The 22,193-nt window shown below is 49.9% G+C and overlaps 1 protein-coding gene across 9 annotated transcripts in view; it reads right to left on the bottom strand.

Moving 5' to 3' along the window:
• The window catches only part of ANK1 (ankyrin 1), a 193,416-nt gene that overhangs the window by 66,522 nt on the left and 104,701 nt on the right, over window positions 1–22,193 (bottom strand). For all 9 annotated transcript variants that reach the window (XM_045821497.1, XM_045821495.1, XM_045821501.1 and 6 more), the window contains exon 3: window positions 2,608–2,706. In XM_045821497.1, the coding sequence (XP_045677453.1) occupies window positions 2,608–2,706 (99 nt within the window). The remainder of the gene's footprint in view (window positions 1–2,607; window positions 2,707–22,193) is intronic.

The following is a 22,193-nucleotide window of genomic DNA, read 5'->3' as shown; positions in this document are numbered from 1 at the left end:
AGATTAAGTGCCAGAAATGAGTGTTTAGATGCTAATTAGTAATTATTCATAGAAGTCCAAAGAGCCTGCCTTTAGAGGCCTTGGCACTTGGGTCCGACTTGCTCTCGGTACAAAGTGGAACAGGGCGGCTGGCACCAGAACCTTGTCTGGTAACCAGGGCTCAGAACTCCAAGCTCTCCATCTGGAAGGAGGAGGGGCACGGGCCGATTCCCTTGTTCCTCACACACTGAGCACGTGTGTGTCGGACCCCAGGAGGGGCGTGGAGGTTCAGAGACACAGAGCTGAGACCCAGACACCCTGCCCTCAAGAAGCTGTGTTGAATGTCTCTGTCACCTGCCCCTTCCTGCCTGAATTCACTCTACGCAAGCACTCTCCCCGTCTAAACCTTGTGAAGGGAAGCCAGTCAGATGTGGAGCCCGCCTGCCTGGGGATCTCGGCCAGGCCATCTGCTAGGTCCAGCCTGAGAGCAGCACTGGTGATGAATGAAAGCCAAGGGAAGACCCTGGGAAGCATGGGAAACAGAGTCCCCTCCCCATACACACACACACACACACACACACACACACACACACAGTAAGCCTCAAGAAGGTCAGGAGTCACAGGGAGAGGGGTTGTGGGCCTCTGGTTTCTCTGCCCCACCCTCAGCAGGAAGGAACACAGCCTTAAAGAAGCAGGAAAGACTTCTTTGCTCTATTTGACCCACCCAGACCCAATGTCTCCATTTCCAGGGATCCCAGAGCTCATGGAAGGAAGGATGGCTGCAGTGGGTGCCGGGTGAATGTGGGTGGAGGGATTAAAGCTGTATCTCACCCTCAGTTTGGATACTGAGCTCTGGCCTCTAAGTGATGGAGACAGCCAAATGGGAAGAGAATGCATTTGTTTTGTGCTTTTAAAATTTCTAATCGCAATTTAGAAACCTACATCGGTTTGGGCTTTTTATTCTTGTTTAAAGTCTTCCTCAGACTTGCGAGCCCTGCTACAACTCCCCAGTCTGTCATGACTCCTCCTTGGCCCACGGTCTCAGTGTCACCTTTTTTCCCCGCCCCCGGACGGCATTCAGAACCGCGGCTGGCTTATAACATTTCTATAAATAACAGAGACGCACCAAGCATTTGCTTGCAAAATAACAATCGAAGGGGAAAACTCGGAAGGAGTGGCAGTGCGGCAGCGGAACGTCTGTGCGGCTCTCGGGGGAGGGCCAGGGGGAGGAACGCCGCCCCGGCCCACGCAGCACCTGTCAGATGGCACGCCACTCACTCGCAGCCAGGCAGGTGAGAGCGTCAGGAGGCAGCGTCCTCACGTCCCTTCACCCGCGGAAGGGGCAGGGGAGGAGCAGCTGGTGTCTGCCGTGGTGTCAGAGGAGAATGCCCACAGATACTCAGAAAACGCAGCTCCGTCTGTTTTACCTGTGAGATCTTTTCACCTCCGGGAAATGACATGAAAATTACAGAATTTTACCTCAAGAGATGATTCTACCTTCATAATATTTTGGTGGTTCACTTCATAACCATAAATTACATCTGTTCTCTGTGTAGTGTTCTCCCCGGTTCTGTGCTGGAGAGGCGGCAACATGTTTGCTGCCTGGAACTGAAATTGAGGCTGACAGGAGGCCAAGTTTAGTAAATAGCGAGAGGCAAATAAGAGGCTGGAGGGACAAACCCAAGAGGAAAACCACAGGAAGCCACAGAGGAAGGAAGAGGAAACAGGAGTCGAGTAAATAAACAGAGGCAATTTTTTTTTGCTTAGTTTTGTGTTTCAATGGTGCTGCCTCCTGCTTAATGAACAAAGAAGATGCACATATATGAGAAATAACACGGCGTCTGCAGCCTGTGGGTGCGTTTGTTTTGTGGCTCTGGCTCTGGACGCAGGCCCCTGGTATCTGCAGTCCACTGCAGCAGGGAGAAACAGACTGCTGGGAGAGGCGCCACTCAGCCTCCGCCCAGCGCCTCCTGTCCACGGCGGTCGGCCCGCAGAGGGGACGGGGCTGGGGCCGACTGAGAGAGACTTGCTGGAGGAGAAGGGCAGGTGAGAGGGACCCGGAGCCCTCTGCAGCCCTCGGGAACAATGCAGTCACCTGTATGCACCGCTTCCTTCCTGGGGGCCAGGCGTTCCATACACTGCACTGTCTCATTTCATTTTCATGCCATTCCTGCCACTAAGTATTATAATCCCCTCTTGCAGATGAGGAAGTGGGGCCTCCTCGCAGGCTAGATTGTTGCTTAAGGCTGCAGAGTACGAAGTATCTCGGGATTTGGGCCCGAGGCACCTGACTGGAGCGGACAGCGCTCTCAGTCCCTGTGTTCGAGTCGAGGCCCCCGAGGAAGCACAAGGCCACCAGAAAAAGGGGCTCATTTTCAGATTTATGGTCTCGTGATAAGGATAAGGCAAAGGCCTACTGAAGCTTCGTAGAAACGGGGTCCCGTGTTTTCAGGTGACTTCGGGGACTGCCAGAGCCAGGAAATGACAGTAGAGACAACAGAAACTCAGAAGCGGGCAAATACAGCGCACCGAGGAGGGCTGTTCTCTGGGCCAGGGTTTGCGACAGTAGGTGATGGACCCGTACACTTGAATGTTAATGTAAGGCTTCCCCATCCCTGAGGGACGTACCTTGGTTGTCGTTTCTAGGATGATTTCTTTGTGCAGAAGTTCAACCACCATCTTCACATGGCCCTCTTTAGAGGCCAGGTGCAGGCCGTTCAGCCCATTCTGTAAGGAGCAGAGAGGCGGGAAGGCGTGGTTAGTGGGGCTGCACACCCTCGGCTCCCGCTGGCTGCAACAGGGCCCCTTCCCTGCAAAGGGCCGGAAAGGCAGAGCCGGAGGGGCCCTGGGTGGCATCAGCCCAAGCACCGAGCAGAGCCAGCCCAGCCTCTCCGGGCAGCTCCTCCGTGGGAGCGTCAGGGAACAGGAGAGCAGGGGAAGGGGTGACAACAAGACCACCACCCCGTGGACGTGAACTGAGTGTGGGAAGCTCTCGCAAAGCCAAGGGGTGACCTTGAAATTCAGATCTTGCCTGGGCTTTCAGTATTCACTAAACTGAAACCGCGTAGCTTCAAACCCCTGGTCCATTTTCATAGCAGCCACCAGAGAAAGGAAAGAGGCAACACCAGTGCCTCCCGAACATGTGTAGAGCTAGAGGTGTATCTAGTGAAATAATGCACTTTGAAATAAGAGCGTATGAAAACTAAATACCACCAACCCCCAGCTAAGATTTCCTCACTGGAAGAATTTATATGAAATAGCTTCTCTGCCACCTTGCCATTTCAAATGTGACCAAAACTGACAGTTACATTTTAGGAAGAGGAAAAAATGGAACAAATATTTTCTGTGCCCAATCACCCATCTGCAAAAGCAGAACTCTCACCAATGAAAGCCCCCACTCTGGCTGGCCCCGCCACGGCTGCTGCGCCCGCGCCATGTTTCCCTTATCACTCTCTCCCTCCTGGCCTTCTGGCGGACGCACACAGACACTTTCAAACTTTCTGGCAAAGGCTGACTTCAGAGTGCTACTTAGAGCCACAAATTACTCTGACAACATGACAGAACTAATGTCGATGAACTAAATTTCATTTCCAGCGGAGGAGTAGGTCTTGGCTCCACACAGGAAATGGTTTCAGTCACTAAGCAGTCTCCATCCCCGAGATTTGCGCCCTGTTCCTCTCCTCCTCCGTCCCCATCAGCGAGTGTCACCCCTTCTCCCTTCCCTCCTCCCCAGGGGGCGTCCCAAGGCCACCATAGGCTCTGGCTAAGGAGAAACACCATGGCCACACAGACCACAGCGTGGTGATGGCCAGACAGAAAGATGAGGGTCCGGAGGAGGGAGAAGAGGGTATGGGGGGATAAACGGTGATGGAAGGAGACTTGACTTGGGGTGGCGAACACACAATAGAAAATACAGAGGACGTATTATAGAATTGTACACCTGAAACCTGTATAATTTTATTAACCAATGTCACCCCAATAAATTCAATGAGAAGTAAAAAATAAAAAGAAAGAAAAGAGAAAGAAAGAAGGAAGGAACCCTGGCCACCAAGATGGAAGAACTTGGCTCTTGATGGTGGGATTTGAGGGCCCCTGACTCACTTGCCCTCAAGCACCTCCGCAGCCCCAGCATGGGTTCCTGGAATTCCTACTCACCCTTTGTGGCAGGGCATCATTTCCAGGAGACTCCTGTTAAACCCAAATATTCTACAGGGAATGGAAATGCACTGACCTTCAACAGATTAGTCCCATTGCTTAACTGAAACCAGCAGAGGAAAGTAACAAGTAATTACTAAGTTAGAGATGCAGGGCAGGTACCCTGTCCATGGTGGGAGGATGGGAGGTGTATACAACTCCCTTTGCCTCGGATCCTCCGACAGGGTAAACATAACAGGTGCCCTGGATACCAAAGACAAGAGTGGGCTCCGAAGGGAACTTCACCTACTTCCTATTTACATCAGCACCGGCCCCCATTCCAAACATACAGAGTTCAATTGGCCAAATGTTTGCTTATCAGCACAGCCAGCCTCCCCAAGGTGTGTGGGGGTGAGGGGAGAAGGGTTGGGGGTGGTAGACGAGAGGGTCCCTCCACCAATGTTTCCCCATGCAAATGCCTGAAAATCTCCTTTAGATTTCCTCCTCTTGCAGATTTTGAACACCATTAAATGTAGGGTCCCAAGCCCTGTAAATCATTCACACCCCAGTGTGAATGAGCTTATCAGATAAAATCTAGGTCAGAGCTGGTTTTGGTAACAGAAAGGGAGAAAGTGATTGAAAGTAGGAGAGCGGTCTGTAGAACAGGAGTCTGGGGAGGGGGAAGAGTGTTGGCTTGAAGGAAACCAGTTCCCTCAAATCCGTCTGCAAAACACAAATTCACTGAAAAGCAATTTGTCATGTGACTGTGCTCTGGGAGCCACTCCTTAGGATTCTACGTCCTCAGCTCTACCCCCCACCCCCCACCCCACCCCCCCAGGTCTGCGCTGAGAGCTGCAAGGTGCCTTATCTGGAAGGCCTGGAGCTGAGCGCAGGCACCCTGCCATCACTCGGGAATTGGGGTGGCTGTGGGAGCCGCAGCAGCTGAAGCGGTGGGCTTATCGCAGGGGACTCAGCGGTGGCCGCAGCGAGTGTGGCGGGTGCTGGCTGGGGGGTTTCGTGCTCACGTGCACTGCACAATCACCCTCCATGAGCATCTGTGGGCCCCGAATGCCTCCAAGCAGGGAAACTGGCAAGTCTAGAAGGGACACACCTCTGGTTTACTGCTACTGCCCTGGGTGGCTGGCCCTGCTGCTGGGAGCCGGTGTTAGAACCTCAGTCCAGGGGGATTCTGGACACACTGTCTGCGCAGGGAATGCTGGAGTCGAGAGCGGTGTTGGAGGCCCTGCATGCTGAGGAAATCAGGGGCCAGAGTAGTCGAGTGATGAGCTAAGCTCACAGAGCCTTTCTGGGGCACAGCCACGTATAGAACCGACCTGGGTTTCCCAGCAAAGGAGGGCGTTTCCCCCTAGGAACTGGGGTGTTTCTTTTCACCCTGCGGTAAAAGCACATTTCCCCTTGTTTATTACCAGGCGGCTTAGAGCAGACGCTCCGTCACAATCGTCATCCCTAGGGGTCTGGCCTCCGCTGCTGGAGCTGCTCGCCGGGGTCACAGTTCTGGTCCCCAAAAGCCCTTCTCCTCTCCCCGTGTCACATGCCTCCCTCTCAAAGCCACATGCTTGGCAGAAGGTGACGTTCTTTAGCACAAAAGGGACCGTCTAAGCAGATCTGTGTCTCTAACAATTTCATTCAGCTCCCATCCTGATCCTGATTCAAGGATCTCTTCCTTTTTCATGATTTTTAATTTTGCCCATTTTGTTTTTAATTTGTTTGCTTTCAACATAGTCACCCTAAGTTATTAATACTGACAAGTCTCTTATGGTGGCGATCTGAACCCAAGGCCCTCATCAGAGCCACAGAGCAAGCCCCTTTGGCACAGCAACGACAGCTGTGTGGGAGATGGCCCAGGAATTTAATGCAGAGTCACACAGGAACATGTATGACAACCATTTGTCTCAATATAACTACAGTTGCAGTCACCTCATGCTGAGCGTTTACTTAATCTGAGCAAACGTTTACTGAGAACCTGTTCTGTGCCAGGCTGGAGCTGAATCAAAGACACACTCTCAGCCTTAAAGAGCTCACTTGAGTAGAGGAAACAGACGCATTAAAAATAAACGCAAAATCATGTGAAAATGCCCCACGTGGCATGTATCAGACTAGAAGGTGCTCTAGAAGCCTTGAAAGAAGTTGCTCTGTCAAGGTCAGGGAAGGTTCACAAAGGCTTTTACAAGGCAGCCTGTGCACAGCCAGTGCCATAAGGTCATTAACAATGGCAACTCGACTAGCCAGTGTCTGAGTTTAAATTCTAAACCCATTGAGGCAAAATGTTAGAAACTGTTCTCCCAGATATCCTCATCAAGTGCCTTCCTCCTTCTTCCAGGAAACCTCTGAATTCAAGAGATACACAGCATCCAAACCCACTGCAGCAGCTTTCTCCAGCAACTGGCCTCGGTGGGAGGATGGCTGGTCCCCAGCCAGCAGCCGACACCACTGACTGCCAGGAAACCGATGTAGTACACACGTCCACTGAGGAGCTGGTATAGTAATCCTAGCAGATGCAGAGCTCATCTGTACGGGAGACCACTTACGGGAGGGACCCAAGGAGTGTTTCGTGAACAAATGCCGTATTTCGTACTTTCTCTTCTAAAGCAGGTTTGATTGATAAAATAAGAAGAGTCAAGGGGTGTAAGTTCCATGAGCTATTTGTTCTTAGCTATAAGTATAAACAGAGATGAACTATATAATAGATCGCCCCTTCAAAGCTAAGATCTGTGTGTTCTGCTTTAGTTAAATTGTTTACTAAAAAGCAAGCTGCTGAATCTTGCTTTGCATCTTTTCATCTATTTCATGTACCCTGCACAGCCGAATGGCAGACAGACTGCTGCGGGGGACCGTGGGGACAGGGAACCACACATCTCTCCCCCCAGATAAATGGGTGTAGAAGATAAGCAAGAAGGAGGTAGAGGAATATGAAAGTTAATGTTTCCGCTAAATTGGAAGCAGGGGAGCAACGCAATAACTAGTTGTGGCCATTTCATAACCACATGCCTTTCTCAGAAAAACACCAGCTTGCCAGATTCCTCTTCCTGAACACTCCCCCTTCTGGGTCTCCAATTCCACGTATGTTACACTAGTTGATAGTATCCCACCGCTCTTGGCTGCTCTGTTCTGCTTTTCTCTCCCCACTCTTTTTTTCTGCTTTCTTTCCATTTTGACCATTTCTCCTGACTGATCTTCAACTTCTTTGATTCTTCCCTCAGCTGTGTCCAGTCTACTGAGGAGCCCGTTGAAGAAATTCTTGTCACCAAGGAAATGGTTTTTTTTTTTATTCCTAGCAATTTGTTTGACTCTTTCTTATCATTTCCATTTCTCTTCTGAAAGTCCCCATCTGTTCATGAATGCTGTCCACTATTCCCACTAGATCCTTTAACATGTTAATCACAGTTATTTGAAAGTCCATCTGATAATTCCAACATCCGGGTCATCTCTGAGTTTGGTTCTGTTGATTGCTTTGTCTCTTGATGATAATTTTTTTTCTTATGTGTGGGCTATAATTTTTAATTGAATGCCAGACATTGTGCGTAGAAGAGCAACAGAGACTGAAGAAAAGAGTGTTCATGCGTAGAAATGGACATGCCTCTTCTTTTGGGACGTGGAGCATGGCAGGGGTGGGGGGAGCCGAGTCAATCCAGTCAAGAGTTGTCCTAGGTCTGGGTTTTGTTTTCACCGTCAATGCAGCACAGCCTTCAGATTCCTCTGCAGGTAGGCTGCTGTTACCTTGGGCCTGGAGTAGGAGCTGGGTGGCAGAGGGTTTTTCTGAGTTCTCAACCTCCCGTCGGCTTTCAGTCGCCCCTGCATGGCTGCACCGCAAACGGGGTCTTTCTCCACACGCTCGCCCCTCTCCCAGCAGCAGTGTGCTCTTCCTTGTCACAGGGCGCTGGGCAGGCCAGGGAGTGCAGTTCTTTTGGTCCCGGCCCAGCTTCAGTCTTCGGCAGGCTGTTGTCTGGACCTCAAAGTAGATTTGGGGTTGTTTTTGTTTGTTTTCGAATTCTTTCCCCTCTCCTCAGTGGCAGCAAAACCTGCCTTGTCTCTATACTTTGTCTGGGGTGGAAGGGTCTTGCCTTCCTCCAGCAGTAGCCGAGGAATACATCCTCCTATTTTGGTGGGATCCTGCCCTTGCCCAGGACTAGACCGTGTCGCCTCTACCTCTCCTGCAGCGGCACCGGATCTCTGCGGTGTCCTTTGTTTCTACTCCTCCCCACGCAGAATGAATTTCTGCCGGTGGCCTGAAGGTGAGAGAGGGCTTCCTGTCACTTCTCCCGAGGGAAGAGCCCGGGGAAGCAGGCGCAGCTCTGTCTGTTCTTTCCCCACTGCCACAGCCGCCAGGGGAGACTTTCTCTGGTCCCCTGACCTACCCCCGTGTTTCTCTGGAGCCCCTGGCGGAAGCTCGTCGCAGGCACACGGGCCCACGCTAGCCTCTAAGAGTTTTGGCTTGTGCGGCACCACCTCCCTCTGCTGTGCTCTGCCAAAGCAGAGGCCGCAGCCCTCTCCTTGGAATCCAGTTACCTCGGTGGCTCTACCACCTCAGCCCCCTGACGGGATGAGGAAAAATTAGAATTTTGTAGAACTTCCAGCCTTTTCACATGTCACGGTGAGAGCAAGGTCCTTGGAAGCTTTTACATCCGACACGCCCGGACACAGAGCCTCTGAGGCCGACGGCCCCACATGATCGAGTTCCACACGGCTCTAGTACCGCAGACAACCCTTCGAGGCCCTTTTTTGTTTTTGGCAAAAATATTATTGCCAAGCATACGCCTGGAGCTTGTCATCTGCCTTTGCTCTTTTTCAGGTAAAATGTCAATTTGGAGGATTTTTCTGAGAGACAATCTGTCTGAGAGGAGGAGAAGATCGCAGCCAGGCTGCATTTGTTTCAACATTTTTAAAAAGAAGGAAAAAAAAGTCATATTCAGCTTGAATGATTTAATTTGGAGTATTTTCTTGTACCAAATGTGAGAAATTCCATTGGCAAAATACACAATTCCAGACATTTGTTCTCGGGAAATTATTCCTCTGTTTAGCATCTCCGATCGCCCCAATTACACTAATTGTTACTAAATGTACGAATACAGTAGACACATATAGGGAATTTAACTCTCATCCTGCCTAGAGTGGAGGATGGTTTCAAACACAAAGGATGTGTGACCCTAAGGTCCTGTGCGTCTCTGGAAATGGCAAGGACATAGACGCTGGTGATCACATTCTCAGGTGGACACACGCCCCTTCCGTTCCTTCTCTCACAGCCACTCATTTCACCTGCAGATGCGGCCGCACACACCTGGCAGCCCCCAGCTGGGCCCTGGGGGCCTCGAGGCTCACCGGCCCCTTCCCACCCCACACCCCGAAACTCACTCTTTCAGTCCCCTGCCCCTTCCTTCGAGTTAAGCACTGCATTTCCAGAGGATTAAGCTAACGTGCTAATGTAGTTTCTAGAAAGTATGATCTTTTTATTCATAAACACCTACTACCGTGTTATGGGTTCAGTTCATCAGATTAGCTGGCTGCCACTGTGCCAGGCTCGCAGGCAGTGGAGCACGGGCCGTGAAGTTTTCATGCAGAAGGAAAGGACTAGGGTCCTGGGAAGAATAAGCCAGGGGCAGCGGCAGAGAAAGCCAAGAAGTCTAAGGACCCAAGAGTAAACAAAAAGAGAGGGACAGGAGAAGGACTTCTAGGTAATTTGGCCTTCATGCAACACTCCAGGTTGCCCATGTGGTCAGTAAAGAGCCAATCAGAAGATCTTGCCCATAATAAAAGGACAAGGATGTACATGTGGAAGGTCATATACGTAGGTTTTTACATATAATTTCCCATTTCGTATTCAGTCAGGATTCTCTTTTAGTTTGTTCTGTCAAGAGAAGATAAGTATTTTACTCTAGGTTATGGAAGTTTAATTCCCTGAGTAATAACTAGCCTGTACATTCATAGCGTCTAGCTTTGCTCTATTATTGATTCACATTTGTGGAGCAAGATCACTTACATTATACATTTGCAAGTCTACAGCCCTGAAACAGAGCAGCAAATAAGAATTAAGCAGAGCTTACGGAAGGAGAAAAACAAAGGATTGAAATGATGGCCATTCCTATTCCAAATGCTGAAATTCATGGGAAAGAGAGAAACAGTGAGGGAAGGAAAAATAAGTGCAGATCATGGAAACCAAGGAAGGCAGAGGAGGTGATGTCCAAACAAGAGATGATGGGAAGGGAAAGAGGGAGACACTGTCACACAGGGCGACTAGATGAGGAAATGAATTAAGCAGCCTTCAAAAACACTACTACAACAACATAAATTCTGATTTCTTTCCCCAAATTGCCTGCATTAAATTTTCAGTCCCAAATGAAATGACACCAAAAGTGAATGGAAGTTTTCCCACCTTCTCTTTTCTTCTAATCCCTTTCCTCCCCTCCCCTCCCAGCTCAGAGATACAGGCATCCGAGGAAGCAGGGCAGTGACCCAGAAGCAGTGCCCTGCAGAGGCTCTGTCGGAGTGTGTCTGGTGTGTGAGAAAGAGGAGGGCTACTCCGGCGTGGTCAGGAGATTGTTACACCAAGCACACAAATAAGTCTGCAGAGCATGACGCAAATCAGTGGGAGTCAGCCTTTCCACTGTGAGCAGGGATTTACAAACCTGGAAAGATAAAAGGCTAGAAATAACCTTGAGGTGTTGGACTAGAATTGGAAATGATGGCATGCTGCCGTGGATTTTTAAAATATATATATATATATATGTGCATAGATAGATGTAGAAATAGTTACAGCTGTGTGCAGACACACAGGGGCATGCAGCAACCAGTAGCAACGGGCACATCGAGTGACAAGATTTTGGTGTCTAAATACTATCCTAGGAAAAGTGGCTGATCCAGGGCTGGGTCGGGGAAAGCACAAAATGACCCTGGGACAACTTGTGCCGTTTGGTACAAAAGGTAAGAAGGTGAGGAAAGAATGTCCTCATCAAAGAATGATGAGGACAGGTCAAAGAACAAAGAAGCCAGATTATTGAAAGGGCCTAATTTAGCTTTGAATGTCAACATAAATCATGAGAACATGAGATTACTACCCATCAAATAAAGTAAAATTCCGTAAGTCTGTATGGGTAAAAATAAATATGAACAAAATAAATCTTGAGGGAGGAGGAAAAGCTTATCCTTCAGTAGAATGCCAGCTAATAAATGTGCAGGAAAAGATGGGGATGGAGAATCCCCCTTTGGAACCTCATGGTGGTAGTTCATACAGGCGGAAGACATAAACCTGTGCCAACGCTGGCGGCCGGAAGTCCAATGAGGAAACAGGGTATTGGCATGACATCAGAATATTCCCCCACCCCCAACAAAACACTGATAAACTACAAAGGAAAAATCGGTGATTTTACAATAGAAAAACCTGGTAGACAGCAACTTCACCAGGTGATCAGGGTTAATATCGCCAGGAGTGTGGTTTCTGCAGTATTCCAACCAAAAATGCACTTAGTCCAGTCATAAGAAAACATCAGCAGACACAGCTGAGATTCAGATTACAGAATGGAAGACTCTCAAAAACACGAGGGGCAGGCAAAGACGGAGGAAGTGTTTCATGTTGAAGGAGACTAATGAGACAGACAACTAAATACAAAGTGTGTTCTGGATAGACTCCTGGGACAGAGACGATTCGAGATGATGGAGATGGAGATGCAGATGGAGACAGGGGTGATGGAGACGGAGATGATGGAGCTGGAGATGGAGAAGGAACACAGAGTGGGAGGGGCAGGAAAGAAGGGTTAAAGGATGGAGGGGGAAAGAAAGAAAGAAAGGACAGGAGAACACTTTCTCATTGTGGGGACAGTTGGCAAAATGTTAATGGGGTCTGTGGATGGTTGTTACATCATTCCTGACTGGGAGGCTTTTAGGGTGGTTATGAGGGAAAGTGTCCTTGCTTTCGGGTGGTGCACACTGAAATGTTTGGGGGTGATGGGAATCATGTTAGGTATAGTATATATGATAGATGGGTAGGTAGGCAGGTAGATAGAGCAAATGCAGTAAAATTGTAATAGAGAATTAGAGAATATGGGTGAAGGAGATGTGAAATTCTTTTACTGTCCTTGCAGTGTTTTTATAGGTTCAAAACTCTCTGAATTTTTGAAAAAGAAAGTGGAGGTCGGAGTGAGTGGTGGTGGGAGAGGCTGCTGGAGAAGCAGAAGCAGGGCTGAACCTCGGGGCTCTGGCTGCGGGAGCAGAGGGTGGCGTCTGAGCACTGAGGGCCAGTGTGAGGGGCTGAGCATGCACAGCCCTCGTATCTGATGAGGGGAGGCATGAGCCTTCCAGACTTCAGAGATTATTCCAGAGTAAAAACCCTGGCGTGTCACCAATGACCGATGACCGGAGAGCAGCCCCCAGACACAGGTGGGAACCGGTTGGCGGGGAAGCCTCTATCAGAGGGCAGGCGTCGGGTTCTGCTGGGACATCCCACCTGCAGCCTCCTTCTGACCCAGATCTCACAGGGCTCCCCAGACACTGCTGGTGGGCTGGGTCTGCTAAAAATACATGATCCTGGAATCTAACGGAGGAGGAGCCACACAGACCTGAAGCAACTGCCGTAGCCCTAGCAGAAAGCATACCTTATCTCCCTTGCCAACCTGCCTCTTGCCCAGGGATGGGGAAAGTAGATTAAGAGCAGAAACAGGGAGGGAAGGACAAACTCGGAGAGAAAGAAAGTGACGCAGGTGGAAAAGAACAAGACAGGCTCTAAGCACTCTCTCTCTCTCTGTTCTATTGCAATCTAAATTTACTGCTCCTACCCAGGCAGCTCTTAAGACTCATAGTTTACTAGATATTCATGAGGAGGAAGAACACACTAATCCTTTTCATTATCTTTAAAAGAGAAGAAAGAAACCCACAACCATTTCAGAGCTATGCAAGGAGATGAATCAACCCCGGATCACCTCTCTACTCCCGATAAAAACCCTGCACAGCCTCCACGCTCAGTGAAGTCCCCTGGCTCAGAGCAGATCAGCCGCAGGCGCTGAGGCCCTCTGGGAGCCTGGAGGAAGTGCGAGCCCAAGTTAATGAGAGACTGGGACTCTGAGGTTCAGCTCAGCAGCTAAGAATATCTCCTGTGGACTAGAAACGGTTTCTATGTCCGAGATCTTGGCATTTCTTTAAAAAGAGGAGAAGAGCCAGACCTTTGGAAGCAGGGCAGTGGGGTTCAGAGCAAAGAACAGTAGATAAGGAATTGAGGCCTCTAAACCGTTCTCCTGACCCATCACTTCACATCCTTAGGCCTCAATCTTTTTCTTTTTCTTTTTGTTTTTAGAGAGAGGGGAAGGGAGGGAGAAAGAGAGGGAGAGAAACATGGACTGGTTGCCTTTGTGTCCCAACCAAATGCACCCAGACCACAGACTGAACCAGTAACCCAGGCACGTGCCCCGACCAGTAGAACCAGTGACCTTCGCTTTGCAGGACGCCCCACCCACGGAGCCACACTAGTCAAGGCAGGGCCTCAATCTTTGTGTCTTCAAAATGTTTTAACTGCTCTATCTCCTAGCTTCCTCTTCATTCCACAGTTCCAGAATAAAACAATGTAACAGCTCTCAGAGAACAATTAAGATACGCATGTAGAAAATGTATAGAAAAAGGTAAGACAAGATTCATTCCAACCTGTTCACAGAGCAGGGCATAGAGGAAGGCTTACAGAACACTATATACAAGTATTTCTGCATAGTATGAATTTTTAAATAACTACCATGTATTGGTTGTATTGTTAAATTAAAAATGACAAAACAATTAAAATCACGGACATGCTTGTCAAAAATGACCAAAAAAGTTTATATCAAAGAATTTGCAATCAAAGTACATAATCCCAGGCAAATTTGTGCGCATGGTCTATTCCAATCAGAAAGCGTGGAAACTGGGTTTAGCATTTCCTCTAATAACCAGAGAGGCAATTTTCAAGATGACATCAAATGCCATTTTCCTCTGTGTCTTTTCCTGTCTCTCTTCAGCACACCATAGCCTATTTCCGGCCCCCAAAAGTAAACTGCTTTCAACCACGCTCCCACGGCACTCAGCAATAGCTCTAGCAAGGCCCTTCATCAGATGGCATGGCATTTATCTGTTCTTGTGTCTGTGTCTTTCACAGACAGGACTTTCTCGGGTTCTGTGTTTTCCTCACCTTTCCGTCTCAGATCCTGGCATGGGGACTGGCGCACAGCGTGTGCTCCGCAGATTCTGCGGAACTGGTGCACATTCACGCCTCCCGGCCCACGTAGTACCACCTTTTTTCTCAGTCTCCCAAGAGTGGGGCTATCACAGCTGGTCCACGAGTGGTCCAGCCTCAGCAATCAACCATAAAGGGGAGTGTGGAGGGTGCACTTTCCTTGCGATGGGTTCCAGGTCATTCTGAGGATGCCCTTCACACTTTACTCATCCCGGGGATTCCAGAGATGTCCCCGTGGTCACTACAAATGCACATCTTTATGTAAATGAGTCAGTCAGTTAACTCTGCCTTCTTCAAGAAGGGAGGGGAAATGAGACCAGTACTACAAGGACAGTCGCCCGGAGGAGGAAAGGGCTTTGCTGCAAGTCTCAAGTCCGCCTGTAGGGTGCAGTGTGGAGACTCCAGGTGCGAGTTGGGAGACCCAGCCTCGAGTTCAGGAAGACTTCACCTCTCTGGGTCTCACTGACCTCACCTGTCCTGTGTGTCCACCTCACAGGCAGCATGAGCACTAAAAGTGGCTGTGCCTGGGGAAGGGCTCTGGAAAGCAAAGACACTGTAGGACTGGGATCTGGGATTATTAAACACTGCGGGTCACTCTGACTCGTGAGGTGGAATCAGCTTACTTTAAGACTGTAGATTGGTCAGTCACTCTAATTAGCAGGATGAACATGAGACAGCTTGTTTCTGCTGAAATGCAGAAGTAGTTTACCTATGTAAAGAAACTCAGAGATAGAGGTTTTAAAGTTCCATCTTTTTCACTAATGCTTTTCTAGTAAGAACTTCAGAAGAATCCATGGCACCAGACATGGGGCATCCAGTTGCTTCTCTTGTTTAACTGCCTACCACAGACCACGACCTTCCCGTGTGGGGGGCTACAGTAATATATTCTTCTTCTCCTTCATTGCTATTCCAGAGCCTCAACAAGGCAGCCAGTTTCCAGAAGGCTTAATATTAACATATTGCCATATTAAGGTGGCTTTCTGCGTGAGTTTGAGGGTACAGGTAAAATTAGGAATGCATTAGTGGATGCATGCCACTTCTATGCCTGTCGTAGTTCCTAAGAAAAAGAAGATGACACAGAAAAGTAACAGGCTCTCTATCTACACTGACCTAGACATGACCTCTGCAGCCTGACCTCCTCCCTCTTTTCCGTGTGCCCCTACCTTACTGAACTCCTGGCTGCCCGTGACCTTCACCACTCCTGCCTTCCCAGTCTGTTCCTTCTGCTGCGTTTTCCTCTCCCCAGTTCTCTACCTGGCAAACTGCTACTATTCCTTCAAAGCTCTTCTCCGAGTCATCAGCATCTCGGCCACCACCCCAGACCAGAAGCAGTGTGAGAGGAGGCGCAGGGAGTTATTCAGCATTGAGCAGCCAGCACGTGGCACATTCAAGCAGCTTAATAAATATTTGTTGAATCACAGACTAAATGAACAAAAACATACTCTGTGCTTGTTCTGGATGGCACTTGTAACCCAGAGTTTCTGTCCTTCTATGTACACTCTGGACTTTTTTACCCATCTCTGAGTTCTTTGAGATCAGGGGATAAATGAATTTAGTCTCTAGCAAGGTGCTTGGGTCCTTGTAAGTGCTCAATGCCTGTTTGTGGAATAAGTAAATGAGCAGAGAAAGTTTAAGTGGTCTTCATAAGCGCATCTCATCAGATCCAAAGTCATAAAGCTCAGAAGATACTCGGAAGAAACCTCTAGACCTCAGCCTCCTGAGGCGCAGTGAGGGCACTGAATGCCATGACCACTGAGCTCTAAGATTCTGTACTTTGGAAAGGTAGCAACTATCACAATCGCCAGAGCCCAAGAAATCCTGATCAAAAGACTTGGTATTTGGTTTCTGTAGAAAAGATTACTCTGTAGCAGGAACTGTTGTTACAGGTACCCCATTTATTTGAAATGCCCCAAACCCTTTACTTTTAAGATAAACAAGGACCCAGCAGTGACAGGGGACACGTGAAAGGTGGAAATTTAGGGAACATCAGCAGGACTAGCACAGCCTCATGCACCTTTGCTGGCTGTGCTTTAGGACTGGAAGTCATTTCTGTTTTTGTGAATGTTCAGGTGGCTGGGCTTCTGGATACTGCAGCCAATATCGCCACATACTCGAGGGGCGGGGCCAGGGCCAGAATCCGAACCACAGTCCTTATCCTGTGAATGCCTGTTTCGCCGTGCTCTTAAAAGTGATAGTGCTTAGATCAAGTTCCTCCAGGGCCTGAGCATCAAGTGTGGGAGCTCTCATCATTAGCGGTAACAGCAGGCTTAACATCTACTGACAGAACTGATGAGCACCTATTGCGTGCCAGGCAGAGGCCTGAAAAAGAGCATTGAATAAAACCAAGTCCTCTCCCCAGAGGTGCCTACATTTTAGTGGAAAAGACAGAGAAACATAAGAGAAACACAGGTGCATCTTAAGTCAGGTAGCAGAGAGTGCTGCGGAGAGAGTAAGGCAGGCTGTGGGGGCAGGGGTGCGTGGGACGGCCCCGAGGAGCATCTGCTGACTCCCTGCCTCATGCCAGCACCGCAGACAGCGAGGCTTCTCTCTTTGGTGCGAACTCTTCTCCTGGAGTCTCGAGTAGCTTTCTCATGAGGAAGGCAAGTGAGCCAGTGTTTGCTAGCATCACAGGAAGAGGACAGACACTAAAGTAATGGGGTCTCTGGCCCCCGGCGTTACAGTTCGAGGTGCCCAGGGGAGCACCCCTGTTGACCCAACAACTGTAGGAGCTCAGGAGAGCCCCAGGCCGTGAGCCTTCTCCACGGTTCCCTTTTTACTTGGCTAACTGGTAAATGTGTAAGGTCAGTTAGTTCACTGCAGAAAGTGTTTTTAAATTGCTATGGCCTCCATAATACAATATTTTCATTTGATTAAGGAACCTAGCAGTCATTCTGGAGATGGAATATATGAAGCTGATGCTGGAACGCGCATAATTATTCAACGTCACCATGTTGCATGGCGGGACGTGACCGAGCTGCATGAGAGGGCTGAGCAGTGAGTTGCAAAGACGGAGATGACTTCAGGCTCTGGGGTCAGGAATGTCTTCACAAGCATGTTGTCAAATGAGCACCGAGCATCCACTGTGGCAGGCCCCAATCTGGGTGCTGTGAGGAATGAGCAGTCATGGACTTCACCCTCAGCGTCTACAGCGATGGAGAAGACGTGCTCAGCATCGCCATGCTACACGGCAGGACGTGATCCAGCGGCAAGGGAGGGCTCAGCAGTGAACTGCAAAGGCAGAGACGACTTCGGGCTCTGGGGGTCAGGAACGTCTTCGCAGTGGCTTTTGAGCTGAGATTAGAAATAATCATCCCACTGCCACATGGTTCTTGCCATGGCAAGAGAGACACGGCCCGGGGCTGACTAAAGAGCCCCTGGTCCCTGCATGTCCCCGTGCTGTGTACGCTGAGACCACCGTGGACAGGGTGACAACACAGTAACCCCAGGGAGGCAAGTCCTCCGCTCCACCACCTCCACGGGCCCCTTATTCAGAGCCACCGCTGGGACCTACCTGGTCCACAGCTTCAGCCACCTGACCCATCTCCCTGCTTCTGTCCCTGGGCCCCAACACTACTCTCCACACAGCACCCAGGTGATCACTTAAAATCTACATCAGACCTCTGACTGGTACAGTTCAGTGGATTGGGTGCCGTCCCGCAAATCGAACCAAAAGGTCACTGGTTTGATTCCCAGTCAGGGCACATGCCTGGGTTGTGGGCCAGGTCTTTGGTTGGGGGTGTGTGAGAGGCAATTAATCAATGTTTCTCCGCACACAGATGTTTCTCTCTCTCTCTCTTTCCCTCCCTTCCCCAATACCTAAAAAATAAAATAAAACCTTTTTTAAAAAATCTACATCAGATGGAGCATCTGTTGTATAACACCTTCCATTGGCTCCCCAAAACCCTACAGTAAAATCTGAGTCTGCATCATGGCCTGGGAGTCCTTCACAGTTTGGTTCTGGAAGTTTCTCCCCCTCCCTGCCTACCAGGTCCCCTCTCGCCCTCCCCTTGCGGCCACGCGGTTCTCCTTGCTGCTCCCCAGACAAGCCCAGCTTCCTGCTGCCCCCGGGGCCTTTCCCATGTCTTCCCACTCTTCCAGGAGTGCTCTCCCCCAGAAACCACACGGCCTCGTTTACTTCTCTCAGGCCTCTCATAAGTCGTGTCCTTGGAGAGGCCTTCCGTATCCACCCCATTAAAATACTGTTCTCATCCACGGTACTTCTCATTAACTGACATTCTGTATTTCATCTTCTCGGTTACGTCTGCTTTCTTTACCGCACGTGGCTGGCACAAGAGCACAGCCTCTGTCTATTTTGTCTGTCTTGCTCAGTGCCTGGAAAAGTAGCTGGCACAAAGTAGGTGCTTAATAAATACACGTGGAGTGATCTCCCAGAGGCACTGGTGGGATAATACGCAACATGCCTCTCATCCCGGTCTTCATCAGCCAATGCCAGCATCTGCCTTCCTCGAATGCTGAATGACTTCCAAATATCTATCTTTGGGTTGGACCTCTTATCTAAGTTCCTGGCTCAAATATCCAATTTCTTTTATATATATCTTCACTTCGATTCCTCAAAGACCTTAGGAGGCTCTCACACAACCCTGTTCTTTCCTCCTCACCCTGTGTCCACACACTGAGTCCCCTCCCACTCTCCAGGTTGCAGTGAAAGGTGCTTCCACCTCCGGAGTAAGCTGGACCTGAAGTCATTCTTAGTTCAGGGCTCCCCCCTCCCCTCCCCCATCCAATTCAACACCGAGGCCTGTGCACCTGGCTCCATCTCCACACCCACAATCTTTACCCAGGGGCCTGATGTTCCCCCCGGACCACTGTAACAGTCTTAACACTGGCCCCTCATATCCACCTCTGGGCCCTCCCAGGTGTCTTCTGCACACTGGCCAGTGTGGCCCTTTGAAGCACACCTCTGACCACGTCACACCTGTGCCTGAATCTGCGGTCTGCTTCCCTCTGCTCTCAGGATAAAGACCAGAACTGCGAACACGGCTTCTGTAAGCAGCATGGATGCTCTACCAAGAAACACTACACAGGCTGTTGAATGCAGAAATACCTCCATTCCTCTTGGTTCATTCCTCTTGGAGCTCTGAAGTACCGCCCCCCACCTCCCCCAGGGCCAACTGCTGCTGCTTCTGGCCACTCTGTCCCCTCACCCAGATCTTTCCTCCAGTCAGCAACTATAGGGTTAACAGGAGGAGCAGCAGGCAGGCACACCCGAGTGCACACACTGTGCACAAACATGCACACCCACACTGCTCGGGCCTCGGGCTCGCCATCCCAGTTGTAGACTATTGTGACTATTGCCCTTGCCTGCAATATAAGGTCCAGCTCGACCCTAACTTCACTTCTCCAGCCTTACCTGGTCCTTCTTGCTCCTGGCACTGCAGCCACCCTGGCCTTCCTGGAACTCTCTGTGCTTTCCCTGCCTCAGGGACTTTGCACAGGCTGTTCCCTGTGATTAGAATGTCCTTCCCTTCCTTCACCTCATTCACTCCTACTCATCCCTTAGCTCAACTACCTCTTCCACACAGTAGCCTTCTCTGACCTCTGACCCTAGGTCAAGTCTCTCTCGAGTATTATAAAATTCTATGCCTCTCCTCCACAGTGCCTAACATAGTTTGGTTTACATACCTACTTGTGTGGCTATTTGATCAACAGCTCTCATTAGCAATGGACTGCATTGCAGAGAACTGAGGGCTAGGACTTTTGCTTTTACTATGAAACCCCTACAGCTCAGCACTCCACACACATGTGGAGACGTGCAGGCAGACACGGGCAAAAGACAATGGGTCTGAAGCATGAATGACGCCCGAATCAATGAAAGCCGCTGGCGTGCACGGAAGGACATTGTTGCACGCAGGTGTGTACGTTTGTCCCTGCGTGTGAACCTGTTCTTTCCTTTAAACGTAATAATGATGATGAAGACGATGATAAAAATGAGCAGACATAATCTGTGCGGTAAGGAAACTGCCCTGGATATTCAGATGTCTCTTACGTAAGCCAAGAGCTCCTCTTTTCACACCACTTAGAGTAATTGCTTCCTATTAAGGCGAGCAGCACACATTCTTTCCACAAAACATACTACTTGAAAGTGTGTTACTTATGTAAGGATCAGCATTGGCTGTATTACCGCTATCACAGTCCACCAGCTCAAAAGATTCGAGCCAAAACACATCCTCTAGCCGTGACCCCAGGACAAGAGCCTGTTTTCATCTTCTCAAAACAATGAATGGATGCTTTCAGAGAGAGGAAGTCTTCCGGGCCATTACAGGCTAGCCTTGTCAACATTATCAAACAGCACCATTGTCCCAGTGGGTGCACTAATGTGTTTAATGAGGATGCACATTCAGCTACTCTAGTCCTTCCCCCATTACCCACACTTTTCACTCAAGAGCAAAAGCCGTAATGCCCTATAAAACTAGAATGAGGCTCGGCAATGCCGGAGCCCCAGAGGCAGTCCATCTGCAGCCAGCTTCCTGCACGGAACATAGCACAAAGACCAGCAGGGCCTAAGATGTGGGGAGCCTTGCGCTGCAGCGAATCCTTACTTTTACTCCCCTCGGACATTCACTGCCTTGCTAGCAGCAGTTTGCTCTTTGAAAGAAAGAGCTGGTCTCAGCCAGGACTGCAGTCCCCAGCCTGAGATCGGAGCCTCCCTCAGTCTCTAGTGGGGCTAAGCACGACCTGCCACTGGCACTGAGCCGAGGAGCGATTGATCGGCAGTGGTGTCAGTGAAGTGCAAATACACCCTGGCTGCCCACTGCTCTCCAGGCCCGAGATGAACCGAGGGAGTGCTCTGAGGAGAGACAGCAGAGGGACAAGCCAGGTGCCCGCAGGGCCTCACCGACAGGAGGCCAATCAGGACAAAGCCGGTCCCCAGGTGTCACCAACATCGTCCAATTTCACACCGAAAATGAGCCCTGGCTCAAGGCTTATAAACGTTCAATTGTCCCCATTTCTGCTAAATGCATTCCTTTGAGAGCTGGCATCTTAACCCTTGGGAGGCCTCCCGAGGTTTGGTGCTCCCCAGTCGGAGACTGCACTGCGGAGAAGCGCGAGTCTGGATTTCTGCAGTCCCGGTCTGCACAAAGGGAGCCAGGGGCGGGCCTCTCCTGCCAGCAGTGCATCCCCAGTGGGGAGGAGAACCATTCCCTCACCTGGTGGGAAGGGGTGGGAACAACTTGACCTACAGCTGTTTCTGGGGTGCAGTTCAGGGGGCCCCTGAGCCCCCTCTCCTGAGCCTCCAGGACTCTCACTCTGCACCCATACTTAGCTCCAATCACCTCTTCCCATGAAAGAAATGGGTTTGCAGTTTCAATCTGCTATCCAAACGCCAACCTTTAGCTCTGCACGTTTGGGGGAAATGTCCTAGGTCCCCGTTGGCATATTTGGGCAGAGGACAAAGAAGAGGAGGAGGGCTTGCCCCTCCGCATCCAGTCTGCAACCTCGAGTCCAGACCACAGGCTTCACCTCCCCTCTGAAGTTCACTGCCATGGGCACCTGCCTCATATCACACACCTACTTCGGTTGCCCATTACATACCACCGGTTCCCTCCCCTCTGATCTTTCAGCAGTGAATTTACTCCACAGAAGACCAACCGAATCCAAGTGGGGTCTTGGCCCTGGGAGAGACAGCAAGTGGTATTTTGCATTTTAAGCAGGGGGCAGAGGGACAGAGACACATTGCCAGTGGGAAAGTTAACCTGCACTCCTGGAATCTGACCCTGCTGGTCTGCAAACGTCATGCAGCCCCTGCAACATGGATGAACCAAGCTACGTTAAGTAAGCCAGTTGCAAAAAGACAAATACTGCGAGCTTCCACTTACACAGGGTGCTTAGGGTGGTAGTCAGATTCGTAGATGGAAAT

The sequence above is a fragment of the Phyllostomus hastatus genome, unplaced genomic scaffold (assembly GCF_019186645.2).
Source record: "Phyllostomus hastatus isolate PE091 unplaced genomic scaffold, TTU_PhHast_1.1 phas_scaffold_46, whole genome shotgun sequence".
Lineage (NCBI taxonomy): Eukaryota > Metazoa > Chordata > Mammalia > Chiroptera > Phyllostomidae > Phyllostomus > Phyllostomus hastatus.
This window is presented reverse-complemented; position numbering and strand designations above follow the sequence as displayed.